This window comes from Etheostoma cragini, chromosome 11 (genome assembly GCF_013103735.1).
Source record: "Etheostoma cragini isolate CJK2018 chromosome 11, CSU_Ecrag_1.0, whole genome shotgun sequence".
Classification (NCBI taxonomy): domain Eukaryota; kingdom Metazoa; phylum Chordata; class Actinopteri; order Perciformes; family Percidae; genus Etheostoma; species Etheostoma cragini.
In genome coordinates, this window is record NC_048417.1 from 14,797,221 (window position 1) to 14,813,005 (window position 15,785).

The window sequence follows — 15,785 nt, forward strand, 5'->3', positions numbered from 1 at the left end:
TCTCTCTCTCTCTCTATCTCTCTCTCTTGCTTTTTCTCTCGCTCTCTGTCTTTCTCATGATCAGAGTAGTTGCTCATTTTCCGCTTGACCACCTTCACAAGTTGTAAGAGTTAAAATCTGAAATATCAAAACAATTATTGCAACAATGTCTCTGCTGTTTTCGTCAACTTATAACCCCTCAAGAGGACATTTTTACTCCTTGGAAATAACGGTAGAATTCAGTTTAACGTGTGTAAGTTTCTTTGTGCATCCAATCCAACTCGAAGATGTACGGACAGTTGCATCCAGTATCCTGTTCCTATCGCTGAGCTCCTTCCTCTAAGGACACATGCCAGATGGCGTCTTATCTTTGACCTTGTTACTTATCAAAGTCCCAAGACAGCTGCATTGAACTCCCTGAGTGTTTTCCAACATATCCAAGATTAAGTTTTCAATGTGCTATATTATTTGTCTGATTTTAAGGATGCTTTAATTCATAATTGATGTGGTTATTGTCTCGGCTGTTTGAGAATTAGTTGTTGCTGCTTTAGTATAAAGATGTTGTTTTTCTATTGTCAACATGATGCCTGACAAAGGTCCATATTGAAATGTTGAATCTCTAATAAAATGGAGTGTGAAGGAATGCAACCCTTTCTTTTAAAGTAAAAATAAGTGAACATTCCTGGAGAATAAAATAAACAAATCACACTCACACAAATAAATTGCACAAGCAGCTTCATCAGCTCTAGCCATAGCTTCGTGTTTGTGAATGACAGTGCTGATAAAGGTTGTAACAATGAATATGATAATAGAAAATACTTGATGAAGGCTCATAAAATGCTTTTTTGATTAAGTATATTTGAACAAAATGTCTTTCTTTCTTTCTTTCCATAGGTGGCAAGCAGTCATGTTTTATGCCTCAAGGAGAATAACAATATAAATGTGTACATGGCATTTGGTGTTTACTTTTATTTAATTGTTTTAAATAAATTAAATACATTGTTTTAAATAAATTAAATACATTTTTTGTTATTTCTTCATCTACAGTATATCTCCATTTATCACATTACGAAAAGGTGAAAACATTAAAAAAGTGACACATCAGTAAATTGCCATCTCACTGATTTTGAAGAAGGGATGTACTGTAACTAATAAACAGAGAGGTGGGGCTGAGCAGATGTAAGTGTGTGTCACTGAATCACCATGGCAAATATGTCACTTTACACCCCGAACCGACAGTAAAGACTGCAGCTTAGTTGTAATTTCCGTAAAATTGCATGTGATAGGAAATAATGTCTTATTTTAGAGCTGACCATGGTCATCCTGAATTTGGTGGAATAAAGGCTTGTATTGAACAGGCACACATTTAAGACAAGGCAATTTCACAAAATGTATTTTGAACGTCTATATAATGGACTGAGGCAGAAAATATTTTCCTTCTTTACTTCCCATGCCAGTGACAAATTTGACTTGACATTTTAAATTGATTTAATGTTTGTTTTGGTTGGAATTCAGTTTAGCCAGCGCCTCCGTGCTGTGGTTTAACTTGATGTGCAAACGCATAAACAATGCAATGATATGAAAGATGAAAGCTGAGAGAAATCTAGTTTGTGTGCCAGCTTAATGATTTTAGTTTAGCATTGTTCTTTCTACAGTAAACACAGTATTCTGCACTACAGAAATTGAGCTGATAATAAAAATCTGAATGGTCAGTTGCAGTTGCACATGTTTTATTTTCCAGGTTGGAGTTCAGATTTGGGGCTTTTAATGATGTAACTACTCTGTGAACAGAGATAAGGAAATAAAAACAGAAATGTTTTGATAAAATCTTCCTGCTCTTTCCATGCAAATATCCTTTGTGCGCTTGGAAGGACTCCAGCCCTGGATGTGGTATTCTACTTAGATGCTGCATCACCAGAGGATCCATGTGGCCTCTTTTATCCAACCCCCCTCCATCCAATCCTCAGACACCAGAGGGCATGCTGCGTCCCTGCCACTTCCTGTTCATCAGCCTTCTCCACTGGCTGCCCACCAGGCTTCTTCTATGGACTGATGACACACCAACCCCACCCACCCATTCTCTATGCTCAGCACCCAACAGATACGCCTCCAGCTCAAACATGCATGGAAAAATGCATGCATAAATGTGACTCTATCTACAGGTACAGTATGTGTACATACCTTTCTAACGTGTAATTTGTCACATCTGACATTCAAAATATTCATGCTTCCAAATAATGAAAGCAGGTCAATTCAGGCCACATGCAGGCTGACATGACTGTACGACAGCTGTCTTATGGCCCTTTGAACAAAAATCACAATTGTGTTGTTTCAATCACAGTGCCCATCGGAAGCAGGATACAAAGAGAAAATTGATGATCAGGCCATCTAAGCTTCGGCCAGCGGGGCCGTGTGTGCTGAGCTTGGCTCATGTCTGCTCTGTTAAACAAACAGCACGGGGCTGCTCGCTCCCAGTTGTTGTAGCAGTCAGCAGCATAAGAAAATAAAGGTTTAAGTTGCATACATGAGTACCCATAGACACTAATACGTGAAATGAATTTGCCACGTGTACTCGTCATACACTATAGTCACATTTAAGAACCATTGAACCCCAAATACGTATCCACAATTCCATTAAACTATTAAGAGAGGATTGGAGATATACACTGATTAATTGACATGGACTATCATGATTACATAAAAATATCTACTGGCTCTTCATAGGGCAATGCTTTGCTCACTCCAGCACAGTTTTGTAGGAGTGCTCGGCCACAGGAGGACAGATCTGTGTGGGAGGAAGAGGAGGAAGTGTGTTACTTTGTTTCAGGGCTTCCTTATCAGCTTAAAGCAGGGTAGATGGTACCTTTCCTTTAACATCACTCCTTTGCAATCAGCTGGCATCAATCAATTGAGTATTTCTCTGTTCAACCTGGTTTTCAGGGCTATACGCAATAAGACCACTGATCTCAGCTTATGGTTTTTTATTGCACAACTAAATGTATTTAAGAATACATTTAGCCTTTGTGAACAGAACAGATGAACAAACTTCATTTATTTGAACAGCTACTTGGACACTCAGGGAAGTTGAAGGGAGTTTGTCACCACAGTGCATCAGAACTGGCAGATAAAATCTGAAGTCTGATGCCACCAGTAACAAGATACAACATAAGAATCTCTGCATTGCGGCAATACGGAGGGAATATATAAGCACAGTGCTAGGCAGAATAATTTTGTGAAACTGTTGTAGTAACAACACATGTAATGATTATCTGTCAACAAGCTGATAATGTGAATGTTGACTCAAAAGCCCTATATTTACAGCTTGGCCGACTTGCAAGGCAAAGCCAGCTAAGCACAACAGAAGATCAATCCATGCTGATGCTGTAAATAGTTGCTGTAAATAGTTGTAATGGTTTTTGGGAGAAGTACATCTGGAAACAGCATGGAGTGAATATCTCATTTGGAATACCTGGACTGTAGGAGTGATGAAACTGTTTTAAAAAGGAAACACATGTTATCCTACTCTGCTTGGAATCATGTTTTTTTCCACAACAAAGTTAAATTACCATGTACATCTACTCCTTCTCCCTTATTGAAAAGTCCAGAATGTATGAGTATTTACGTTGTTTATATTTTTTACTGCTGGACAAATGATGTCTGCTACTTAGCGGAAAGTTCCGTTATCAGTGTATGTGCACTGGATATTTCTGGTTTCCATGTGAGACTTCTATAAGATGCATATCATGATTGATGACCATGATCAGCTCACAAACTAGTTGTGATCTCACAAAAACCTGCTCATTTGTACATGTCTTTGACTTAAATTCAAGATGAGCACAAAGAAACTTTCCACCTCCTACAAATGAATGTAAAAACTTTGGGTCAAACACTGCACATACATTTTTTTTGCCCAGCGAAGCATAAACATCCAAGCAAAGTAACTTCGCAGTGTATCATCACATCACAAAACAACCTAGACCAGAGAGATCCAAGGACAAAATCCAACAATGTGGGCGTAGAAAAAGCAATAAAATCTCATCTGAAACACACCTTGCTGAAGAGGTTTCCTGAGGGCAGAGGTGAAACATGTAGCGTAATAGTACTTCCACGTGATCCTTACCACACATCCAAACAGTGTTAAGTATCCGGTCACACTGCTGCTGGACAGCACACTGACACAGACACATAGCCCATAATCTAACAGCCCCTTATGCCCTTCGGTCCCAGAGGAAATGGGCTGCCTCTCTCTGTAAACCAGCCCATTGCAGTGGCTCCAGCAGAGGGGGAGCTGAGAGAGGAGAGGGGCTTCTACACAGCATGACTCCTAACAGCTAACATGCAGGAGATGGAGGGATTAGTGTTACATGGTGACCAACCATAAACAATACTTTTTGTCTTTGGTATCCTTGTGACAAGATACTAAAGAGTAAATATTTCCCAGAGTGATAGTGACAGTCACAATCAATCTTGCAAATATTTAAAGTATGTTGAATTTCATGTTTGTCCTGACACAGTGAGATATACTTCTATTTTTATCATTTTGTGTTATCTGAATAGTTGGTCTCAGTTTATAGACACAGACCAACATATAGTGTATTTCTCCTCAGCACAGCACTTCCATCTAGTGGTCAAATAGGGTAAACCTTTTACACCCTGATAAACCCCTTATTTTGTGGAATGCTTACACACAAACTTGGGAGCAGAAGGTTACAGTATAATATAGCATAATGTAGCAGCTGTCGCTATGGTCCCGCTACACGTTCTGCGAAGCCATGTTCATCCTGCTACGTTCTGCTGTGCCCGGCCACGTCCTGCTGTGCCTTGTAATGCCGCACAGCGCCCTGCTTTGCCATGAACTACTACAAAGAACTACTACAAACTTTTTTGTAACTGCTATTGCCACTCTTCATCCTAAGCCCAACCGGCCCGTCAGACACCGCCTACCAAGAGCCTGTCTGTCCAAGGTTTCTGCCTAAAAGGAAGTTTTTCCCCGCCACTGTCGCACTGTTGCTTGCTCTGGAGGAAACTACTAGAACTGTTGGGTCCTTGTAAATTCTGGAGTGTGGTCTAGACCTACTCTATCTGTAAAGTGTCTCGAGATAACTCTTCTTATTAATTGATACTGTAAATCAAATTGAATTGAATAAACTTGAATGTTGTAATATTGTAAATAATATAAAATATTCCTGCAGGGGGGCCAACAACATATTCACAATCAAACCTCCACTAATTCACAAGACATTGTATCTATACACCAACTACGATTTGGCTTGTGCCACATTTAACATTTAAATTCCAACAAGAACAAACTAAAACAAGTGGCTGTTCCCTGGCTCACAGCAGCCCCCTCAGTAGTTCAGAAATTAAAGAACGAATGATGATGCATGCTGCCTTTAGGCATCCCACTCAGCTGTTAAGGATCAGCTTAATGTCTGCAATCAATGACTTAAACATTTTTTTTAAATCACATTTTTACTGTAAATAGCCTTATATCACTTGTTACTGTGGGTGATTCTACAAATAGGATTCCTGTTTCATTACAACCTCATAATCAGGCGGAATTTTGTTTTCACCTCGACATTATTTGAATTGTTAAAAAGGAGGGGTGTCAATAGGGATTCAAGGATCTGAAAATGTAGTTAAATGCATCCTCTGCATTTTTGTTTTAAGAAATGTGGGTCCTTTATGTTCTTAACATTGACTAATTAGTGTGAAGGTAGTCTCATGTTTACACTTGTGTTTCATCTATTTCATGAATTTGAATGAAAAACATTTTTTTTTGTTTTGAGGATACTTGTGTTTTATCTATTTAACTGATTTTGTGTAAAGCACTTTAAATTGCCCTGTTGCTGAAATGTGCTATGCAAATAAAGCTGCCTTGCCCAGCCTATGTAATGTCTCTAATCTTGGTCCTGTGAGTAAAAGATAAAAAAGTCAAACTAAAGAATGACAAAAAACAAACATGTTTAGACATATTTTTCTAGCAGCCCGTCCAGATCACTTGATACAAGCACTTACCTTGAGTTATTCTGTGTATGTGTCACAAACTGCAATGGAGCCAGAGAATGTCTGTGGCATGATACAAGTACAGATGGAGCAGACAGAGGTACTCACCTCCCACAGAGACCTGAACTCCCTCTGCTCAATGCGTAGGAGCTCACTGAATTCCTGTGTGACAATGGTGGCATGCCGGGGGGTGTTATCCAGAATTGACTCCCCAAATGCTGTCCCAGTGCCCAGCGTGCATATAGTATCAGCATGCTGTAACAGAAACAGAGATGTTGCTCCACATGGATCATTCCTACATAGAGATTTAAAAAAATTGTAAAACGCTAATGTAATGTCCTTATTCTGCTGGGGGAAAAAAAGACATTTGTGTGTTGCACTTGAGGAACACTGATCAGATCACTTTTGTAGGCTACAGGCAATCACCTGAACAATTGTGTTAGATAGATGGATACACTTCAATCTGCAAAGAAATTACTCCAATCAGCAGGGGGGTTGGCCTGGGGGGAAAAAGGGGACTGAGTACCCAGGGACCCAAAAAAGATGCTAGAATATATAGCTGTGGATGCGGGGAGGGCCCCCCTAAAATATGCCAGTTCACTATTAAAAACTAACCAGTAATTGTCGCCTAATGTAATAAGCAAAATGCTCTTTACAGCCCACACACCAAATAAGCTGTAGGTTGGATGTGAATTCTTTGGCATTCATGATGAATTTTGAGTGCACCTTAACTGACAAAATCATGAAAATCATAACATAAAGATTGTCAAATTTAGAGTACGAAGCAGCTTTAGGCCCAAATTTTGTAAATTAGCACATCAAATTACTATTCATTTCATCAGTCGTACCTGATAACTTGCTGTCACTGAAACTTTGACATCCAGTGAACCAGAGAGGACGGCATACCAGCTGGTGCCAATGTCTCCTTGGCGATACACTAAAAAACACAGCACAGTTAAAGGAAAGTATCTGCAAAAAACATGCTGGTGCCAGATATACAATAAGATGCTTTCGGAGCCTATATTTTGACCTACAGGTGATGCCTTTCTCCAAGCACTCATAGAATCCACACATGCAAATCTGCTGCAGCAAACTGGGGTGGAATCTCTCGAAGACCTTCATATTTTTTAGACGTGCCAGAATTATTTCAACATCTTCTCCAGAGCGCTCTGCTGGTCTGGAAAAAAAAACGAAAAGGGTCAATGTACAGGTAACTGTGAAAATAAATGTGCACAAGGTACCTACTGTAAGTAGGCTGCAGAGCTTGAGTCAGCATAAGGACATCTTGGCCTGGATTCTGAAAAAATCTGAAGTTCTGCAGGAGGGATGTGACACCAATTTATCACTGAGGAACATTGTCCTCTGGTTTCATGTTACAGTTCTTATGTCATGGCACATTGGCAGTGCAGCAAGCAGACCACAGTGGATGAAGAAACACATACAATAGCAACAACATTGTTTTTATCATTTCTATTCATGACAGGTAATTGGCATGCGATACAGGAAGAGTATCGTTCTTTTCCCCCTCTAACTCAATCTGCTCACTGAGGGCGCTCACATTTTTCACTTCAACCAATGAGATTTTGTCACAACCTCTGTTATACAATCTTGTTCTGGTCAAATGTGAAATAATGATGTAAAACAAAATGCGTCTATGTCTCATCGTGCTTCATGTCAAATAACATCCTAGATCAAAACAAGTCATCATGAAGGGTCTCAAGGAGATAAAAGCCTTGTATCGATGTTTAAGAGTCCTTTACTTAACAATAAAAGTCAGGATTTTCCTGTGAAAAGTCACACCGTGAACTGAAAATATTTGCGATACTTATCTCGTTTAGTTTTTTTTCTAATCAAGAATATTTACAGTTTGGGCTCCTGCTCACCAAGCGGCTTGCTGGTAATTTGTTTTAGGTGTGTAATGCAAAAAAAGTTTACATAAGGATATAATTACTTAAAGCATTGCTGTTTATCACATTGGCCTCTAGCAATGTGAGTAACCTAAACTGGGTCAAAAAATGCTGATCACGTCATCACAGATGTGGCGTTGTGTGTTTTATCTCTCTCACTCCTCTGTTGCCTGTAATACACTGCCCCAAAACGTGTTTCACTGAATGTGGAGTCTCTGATGTAATATGTGGGTGGTTGTACTGTAGCATCTGAATCTTTAAGCATCCTTTAAAAAAACAGTATCAATAATTTAGAGATCGAAACAATTGTTTGCTACACCACTGCAACAATTCTCTGTAGCTTTGAAAATTATTTATTGTACAAAATGATATGTCTCAGTACAATAAAAGTGTGTTCATTGTAAGACTCATGACAGAGTTAGGCCTTAAACCCCATATCAGGAAAGTTACCCAGACAGCTTATTTTCAACTGAGAAACATTGCACAGTACGGCCCTTTTTGAACTCAACAAGATGCAGAAAAACTAATCCATCTTTTAAATAGGACCAAAAAGAGGGAGCACATCACCCCTGTGTTAGCTGAACTGTACTGACTCCCTGTTTCCAATAGATTCGAATGGCGTAGCACCCTCATATATCTCTCATTTTAGTATCTTATCAACCCCAGAGGAAACTTAGATCTTACAATGCTAATCTTTTAATTGCACCCAAAGTGCTCCACAAGCAAAGAGGAGAATCTGCCTCTGGAACACCCTGTCTCTGTACATCAGACAATTTCAGGGAATATCTTAAAAAAAAGACCTGAAAACATACCTGTATATGAGCTTTTTGTTAACTAATTTTATCTTGTAAGACTACTCGGATCTGATTTTCGACATTGGACTGCTGCTATTAGAGCTGGAGCCAGCCAGAAGCAGATGGGCTCCCCCTATTAAGGTGGGTTCTGCTCAAGGTTTCTTCCGGGAATATCCTTGCCACTGTTGCCATATGGCGTGCTTCTGGGGTCACGGCTGCCAATTTTCCGGCCGTTGTGTTCCTTAAACATCTGTACATAAATGCAGATGTGTTATTCATATTTTTATTATTATTTGTATTATTATTATTATTATTATTATTATTACTATTATTATTATTATCATTATTTTCTCTATTAATGTGCTAAATGTTCCAAATGTAAATCACTTTGAGCTGCATTCTGTATACGAAAGGTACTATACAAATAAAGCTTATTAGTATTATTATTTTTATAATTATTAGTGCCATCGAATGTATCAAATACTGAAAAGAAGTCCATTGAGTTTTCACAGTGAGAATTCACATGGAAACATACATGTTCGTCACCTGACTTGCGTTTCATTGTAATAATAGCAACAGGCCAATAAAGTGAAGCATACAGGTATTTTCTTGGAAAAGGTGAGTCATACAAGAACTGTTTGATTTAAGCGATACAGTTGGCTTCTGGGAGTAACCAGAGGTTATTACTGTGTAAACACGTCTGGCACACAGCATCCCTTTTCTGTTTATAGCTGATGCTCTTTGGACCCTCTTTCTTCTCTGTTTATACCTGAGCTGTGCCCAGCTGTGTTAGCCTGTTTGACTCCTAAAGCACTATTGTTCACTTTTCACTATTTTGAGTCTTACCACAAATCCCTCACAGGGGAAGTGGAATTATTCAATTAATGTCCATTCTTCATACATTGCAATTCTTTGCTGTGGATTATAGAGATATATTTTATGCAATACTGCAACTGTGGTGATGCAAAATGATGAGGATTCATAAATATCTGAAAGACCATTCTGTTTTTAAAGATTTCAAAAGGTGTTGTTATTAGATGACGTTTTTAAAGCAGTCCATGGCAGCTGCTTGGTGCTTTACCTCCTCTGGCAGGTGTTCATGCAGTGGTGTCACCTGCTGGACAAGTGTTCTGCAGTGATTTAGGGCAGAAGGTAGAAGGCTTTCTGATCAGCATGTTAACTATTTTAATGGCTTATTGATAATAACTTTGGGCTATCCAGTAATCTGGCGGTATATTAAAACACAGACAGCTGCAGGATTGTTATGTTGAATTGTATAATATTATTACACAATGTTCAAAATAATCTCGTAGCTTTATATGTGCATTATCCATCATCAATTTGGCTGCTTTTCTGCTCATTACAGAGAGCACGATGCCAAGTGACCTTTTTAGCATGTCTTTTTGAAACTTTGCTCTCGTTAATCGATATTGTGCATGTAGGCTACATGTGTGCAAACAGTAGGCCCTTTGAACCATCACAGTATTTGTCCTAGACATTAATAATGTTACAGTGAAGACAACTGAAACAGCTGGAAAGTGTATTTGATTAATGCAGTCAGTGGTAAAAGAGAAACCCAACGTCTATGTAAAGTTAGTAGCCTTGTTACTTAAATTATTGTTCTTAGCCATGCTCCATCATTTCACCGGTCATTGAGTTTGCCCAGAGCCACGGTCCTGACGATAGCCGTAGCCTATGCTACGCATGGCGCTTTGAAGGATACCCTTATTCAAGCTCTGGAGCATAAAGTCTTAATTATGTTCGTTAAATTAAAACTACAGAGTGTTTTAATTCACTAACTGAAACACAACGCCCAAGTGCTGGTAGAAAATCAAAATCGCGTTAATCTCCCGTCACTCGTCGCTCGCAAAGTGCCCTAAAATGAGTTGCAGTGACATAATAATAGGTTGTACCTCTTATCCAGACAAATAATCCACTCGGCAGATTCCGACGAATGTGAAGAAGTGTGAGCTGCTACCATCTTGAGATCCTGCTGATGCGGAGGTGGAGAGAGCTGGACCACAAGAACACTTCATCTGCCTTCAGTCCTCCACTACTAACAGTGGTAGGCTATAGCCTACTGTTCCTGCTGCTGCTGCAATGACTGTGAAGCCAGTAGAAGTGATGATGCTCAGTTTGTTTGGAGGAAAAAACGCGACACGCTCTGCAACGCTGAAATAGGCAACAGTTTTCAACAGGGCTCATCCAGCCTGTCAAGGTTGTTCATTTGAAACATCACATGAATCTTAGAAGGAGTGTTTGAATGGGGCACTATTAAATGCACACCAAGGGAGTAGCCTATCATCTTTGGAGGTTTTTTCACAGTTAATGCAAATTTACATAGGCTACACTCAGTGGCCTGCTGAGTTGCTCAGTTTTTCTTCAGAGGTGTTTTTTTCAACATCATGGTTTTGGAGGCTTAGTTTGTGGTGCTGTTGAACTGTATTGTAACATTGTGAGGTGTTTCTTATATTTTGTCCACCCTACTTATATCAGCGGCTAGTTAAAATATTAAAAATACCTTTAATTACAACTCAATACAACTCAAACAACCTTCATGAAGTTAACATTTTATCAAAGGGCAGTATTAGATTATCCGTAGCTGTTTCCTAATAAACAGACAATTGAGTGTAAATCAAAGCGTTTAAAGAATATGTTTGAGTAGTGGGTGTGATGCGGTAAGTTAGAGTTTCGGACCCTGATAATGATTTTTAACAGTTTTTAAAAGTGTGAAATGTAGCACACATTGAATAGTTGCTCATCCCAACTACTGTCTTCACTCTGCGTGTGTCCCAATCTTCCTCCCACACATTACTAATGTTTAAAACGTGACTGTTAAGTGATTTTGTTATGAAAGCAGCCTTGTGACTATAGGAGAAATTCTCAGGTTGCCATGTACATGACATTGACCGTGAAGCAATTGGCAGCTGTCTGCATGTGGAGGACATGGGTACATGTGCCTTGAATAAAGTGTCCAGTCAGCAAAATGAGTGACTTCTCTACTGCAGGATATTAGCATATGTTGCAAAAGGGGTGACCTTATGGTTAGCCTATAGAATAACATCCCGAGTATCATCATGAGCATCCACATGATAGCTCATTGAGAATATACAGGGACTGCAACTGCCTCATGCAGCACTTTTTATAGGGACTGGCGACTTGCCTTCAATCAAAGTGGGAGCATGTTCATAATGGCCCTGCAAAATGATGCTTTGTAATAAGAGGCCACATAATGAAAGGGTCATTGGTCTCTCAGAGTTACCTTGGCAACGAACTGCCATAGAGACAGAAGTAAAAAGACTCAGTGGTGCAGCTCCACAATGCCTTCTGTGCAGATAATATTGTGACAAAAACTGTTTGTGTGCTTCTTTGTTTCTAATTACTTTAATCTGAAAGCTGAGTTATATGTTTTTGTTTTTTCCTCTCATTTACTTTCATTATACAGGCTACTACATTGAAACATCACAAAACAAATGAAAAAAAACTACACTTTAAAAATGTATCATGTAACCAAAACACTTATGATGACCAAAATAAAAACAAAAAGCTTATTCTTTTTGAAAGGTTGATTTAATGAGGACCCAATCTGTAGTTTTTTTTTGTCTTTTGACCATCTGAATTACAAGTACATTTTAACCTAAGTCACTGTGTAGTGTCAGTTCTCTATGTAAAGACCTGATATTCACTGTGACAGCATGTGGTGAGGCACAGATTGTGGCTTTTTTTGTTTTTTTATCTACAAGTATTAAACACTGATTGTTTAGAGGCAGATGTTTTTAAACCACAAAATAACCAGCAAAGTGCATCCAAAATATTAAGCTTGAGTGGTTTTAAACGTTTTGTGGGGAATTATTATGCAGTTCATGCGTTCCATGGTTTGGACAGAATGTGCATGCTAGTTATCATTGCTTTTGATGTTGATCACATTTTTGGGAACAATATTTAAAATCATGTCTTTCCATCTGCCACTAGATGGAAGCATCTTCTCAGTAAACGCTGAGAAGATGAGCATATCAGGACAGAAAGGGATTCAACTCCCCATTTAGAGTGAAAAAAATTCTATTATTCTGCTTTGGCAGTGATTTAAAAGATTTTTTTGGGAATGTAGCCAAGGCCTCAGTCTGACATCGACATATTTAGGGTGCATTACCATGAGCAAAAATGTCCACAACACTGTGTGGTTTCACAGAAATGTTGGGCATCTTAATAAAAAAATTAAAATGAGACTCACAGTGTTGCCGAACATTTTAAACATTTGTATTGTCTGCATTGTCTGAGTATCTGTCCTGTACCTGCAAACAGGTTTATATAAAATATCAATAAAGGTCACCTTACCAGCTTTTTATTTTTACTAATTGGACCTAATAAGATTATTTGTCAAATTACGGATCTTGCTAAAATAAACAATGAGGAAGTGAGACTGAGCTCAAGCCATGGCATGTTCAGCAGAAAAAACACACATTCCTGTAACGCTACATACCACCAACTCACAGCAGCACAAGACCAACACATAACAATGTGTGAAGATGTCAATATGCAGGCAGTACTTTTCCACTACACCGTTTGTTTTTACTTCTTGTAAACTACCAGCTCAGAAACACTGCATCTTTCTGTTCTCTGAGAGAAAGCATTATGTTACACATGTCTGCATGTACTCTAGAAGTAGGTATCTATTGCAAGTAAGTGTGCAAACAATCATGTATCTTGAAAAGGCTATAAAGTTGCTATTTATACTAAGACCCCTACAAACAGTGGCAATATTTAAACATCACGCCCTCTTCAGCAAGAAGGAACAACGCCAGGCAGAGACAGTTTTCTTCTGTTAGCTGTGCCTGGCTGGATTGAGTTTGAGACATTGTTTCAAAGGTCTCACTGGCTACTCTGACCTGCTCTTCACCTGCTCCTGTTTCCATTTGGTTTGACTTGTTCATTTGATGTTGTTTAAAAGGTTGCTATAGGGACCACTGGCTGGGCTGCAGCGAGTTACCCCTGAGGGAAAGCCCATTGACTGTGTACACTGTATGTGGCTTTTCAGAACCACAGTTGCTAAGAGATGATCCTGCAAGCTGGAAATGGCAAACACAAAGACACATGCAACCCTTATGTGCACAGTCAGCATCAATTGAAATGCTAATGAGCCTTTGGAAAAATGGTTGTTAATTCTGCTATGTAGAACTATTATAAGTTAGTATAAAATAGTGAATGTTCAGGGTCAAATGTCTAATATATATTTATTCTTGTCAGATGACATTTTTGAGATGTAAGATTTGTTTTAGCAGAAATTAGTCTTTCTTAAAAGAGCAAAGTACAAATTCCAGAGTCAAAGGAAATGATGCTAAAAACAGTGTGCTCTATAAGTGACATTGTTCAAATGTTTCACTCCCGGTCTAAGAGCTCACATGCCCACACAGAGCCAAATGTCATTGGATTTATATTAAACAAATAAAAACAGAACACAATAAATAGCCATGATGTACAATTTAAACAGACATATATAATTTATGTACATACAAGTGGCTATACAAAGCTAAATAAAATCTCTTACATCCGATAACCAAACCTCAAATGGAATGTGAAGGCAGATAACTCCAGAGGAAATGCCTTAGGTCTGGACCTTTTCCAGAGACCTCTTTCTGAAAGTTTTAAAACACTAATTTACAACTCAGATATTAGGGTCTAAAGGAGCCCAAAATGAGACACTTATTTTCATAATATGCTTTCAACAGACTAATAATTGAGGGTAAAATGTAATTCTCTCTGAAAGAAAATACTCAGTGTTGAGGGTTCAATATTTTATGTTTTGTGGAATAAAAAATTTAAATGGGATTAGACTTTAGGCAACTGAAAAAATGGTCATGCCTTCTAAATAGATCACCATCTGCTTAGGCCTCCTGCTGTAGTCTGGTTCATGTTTATCACATCCCTGTTTGCATTTTGTTACATAACTGTTTTCATGTTTAGTTTCAATGGTCACTGAAAGGTTTATGTTCAAAATGTATAAAGATTTAAACAAACATAAAAATATACACATAAAATAGAAAAATGTGTTTCAAAAATGACCTGGAAAATGTGTTATCACAACTTGTATTTAAAAGCAATGCAAATGAATCATCTTGTAAAAAAAAAAAAGTTCAAATATCCGGTTGAGATTAAAGCAGATCTTCTCCAACTTGATCTGGCTTTTCTTTTCTAGGTCCCTTTGATTGGATGATATTTTTGCATGTTGAGAATGTAGGTTCTCAGCCACAGAGGAAATCTGACTTTCATTCAGAAGCCCTGAAGTTGCTCTCAATGAACTTAGCATCTCTTTGTTTTGTGAATCAGTCAGGGGCATATTGTACATGTCGTTTTTGCCAAATAAGAGCTAACTTACACTTGCTCTCTCGAGGGGACATGATTTTAAATATGAAAAGTAAAAACTAAATTACGCTTTGAGAGTTTTTTTTCCATCTGTTCTGTGAAATAACTTCAACAGGTATTTCCAGCATGTTACATTTGAAATTAAAAATACATAAATAGAAAATGTCCCAAAACACTTTTCACAGCCAAAGCAAATGTATGCAGAATATAGGATCTCTGTTGATGACCTATTTTAATGTAGGCCAAATTTAGTGTTAAACCAGACCTACTGTACGTAATATGAAATATTACTGAGCCACATGACACACAGGACACATTCTCCAGTGATTTTAGAAGTGAGACTACACCCACATCATAACCTAGAGGAACACTAGGCGTTCATGAGAGAATTGCTTGTTTAGTTATTATGCATGACAGAGCTGGAACAAACTTTCAAAGTCTGTGTTTTCCACTACCCTCGACCAAGAATTGTGAACTCATTATCTGCTTTACACTTTCATATTTATCTTTATTTCCTGCCCATCATTATTTTTTACATGTATACATTTCTCCTTTAATGTGTGTCTAGGTGTTTTATGCTGCATTTCTAATGATGTTGATATATTATACAAAGCACTATGACATGCTTTTGGGTATGTACTATGTTAATTAAACTTGCTTTTCCTTGTTAGTTACACCTTACAGTCACTTAGAGGTACTCTTAAACCCATTTCCCACAGGTCAAAAAACCCAGTACAAC

At 38.3% G+C, this 15,785-nt stretch overlaps 1 protein-coding gene across 2 annotated transcripts in view; it reads right to left on the bottom strand.

The window, feature by feature from the left end:
• The window catches only part of rapgef4 (Rap guanine nucleotide exchange factor (GEF) 4), a 30,952-nt gene extending 20,108 nt beyond the window's left edge, over window positions 1-10,844 (bottom strand). The window contains exons 1-4 of one of the 2 annotated variants that reach the window (XM_034885023.1): window positions 10,600-10,844; window positions 7,020-7,162; window positions 6,834-6,922; window positions 6,094-6,240 (exon numbers count right to left, since the gene is read on the bottom strand). In XM_034885023.1, coding sequence (XP_034740914.1) covers window positions 6,094-6,240; window positions 6,834-6,922; window positions 7,020-7,162; window positions 10,600-10,667 — 447 coding nt within the window. In that variant the 5' untranslated portion in view covers window positions 10,668-10,844. Of the gene's footprint in view, window positions 1-4,029; window positions 4,272-6,093; window positions 6,241-6,833; window positions 6,923-7,019; window positions 7,163-10,599 lie in introns of those variants that run through there. The other variant, XM_034885025.1, reaches the window with a different exon arrangement.
• Window positions 10,845-15,785: the final 4,941 nt, after the last annotated feature.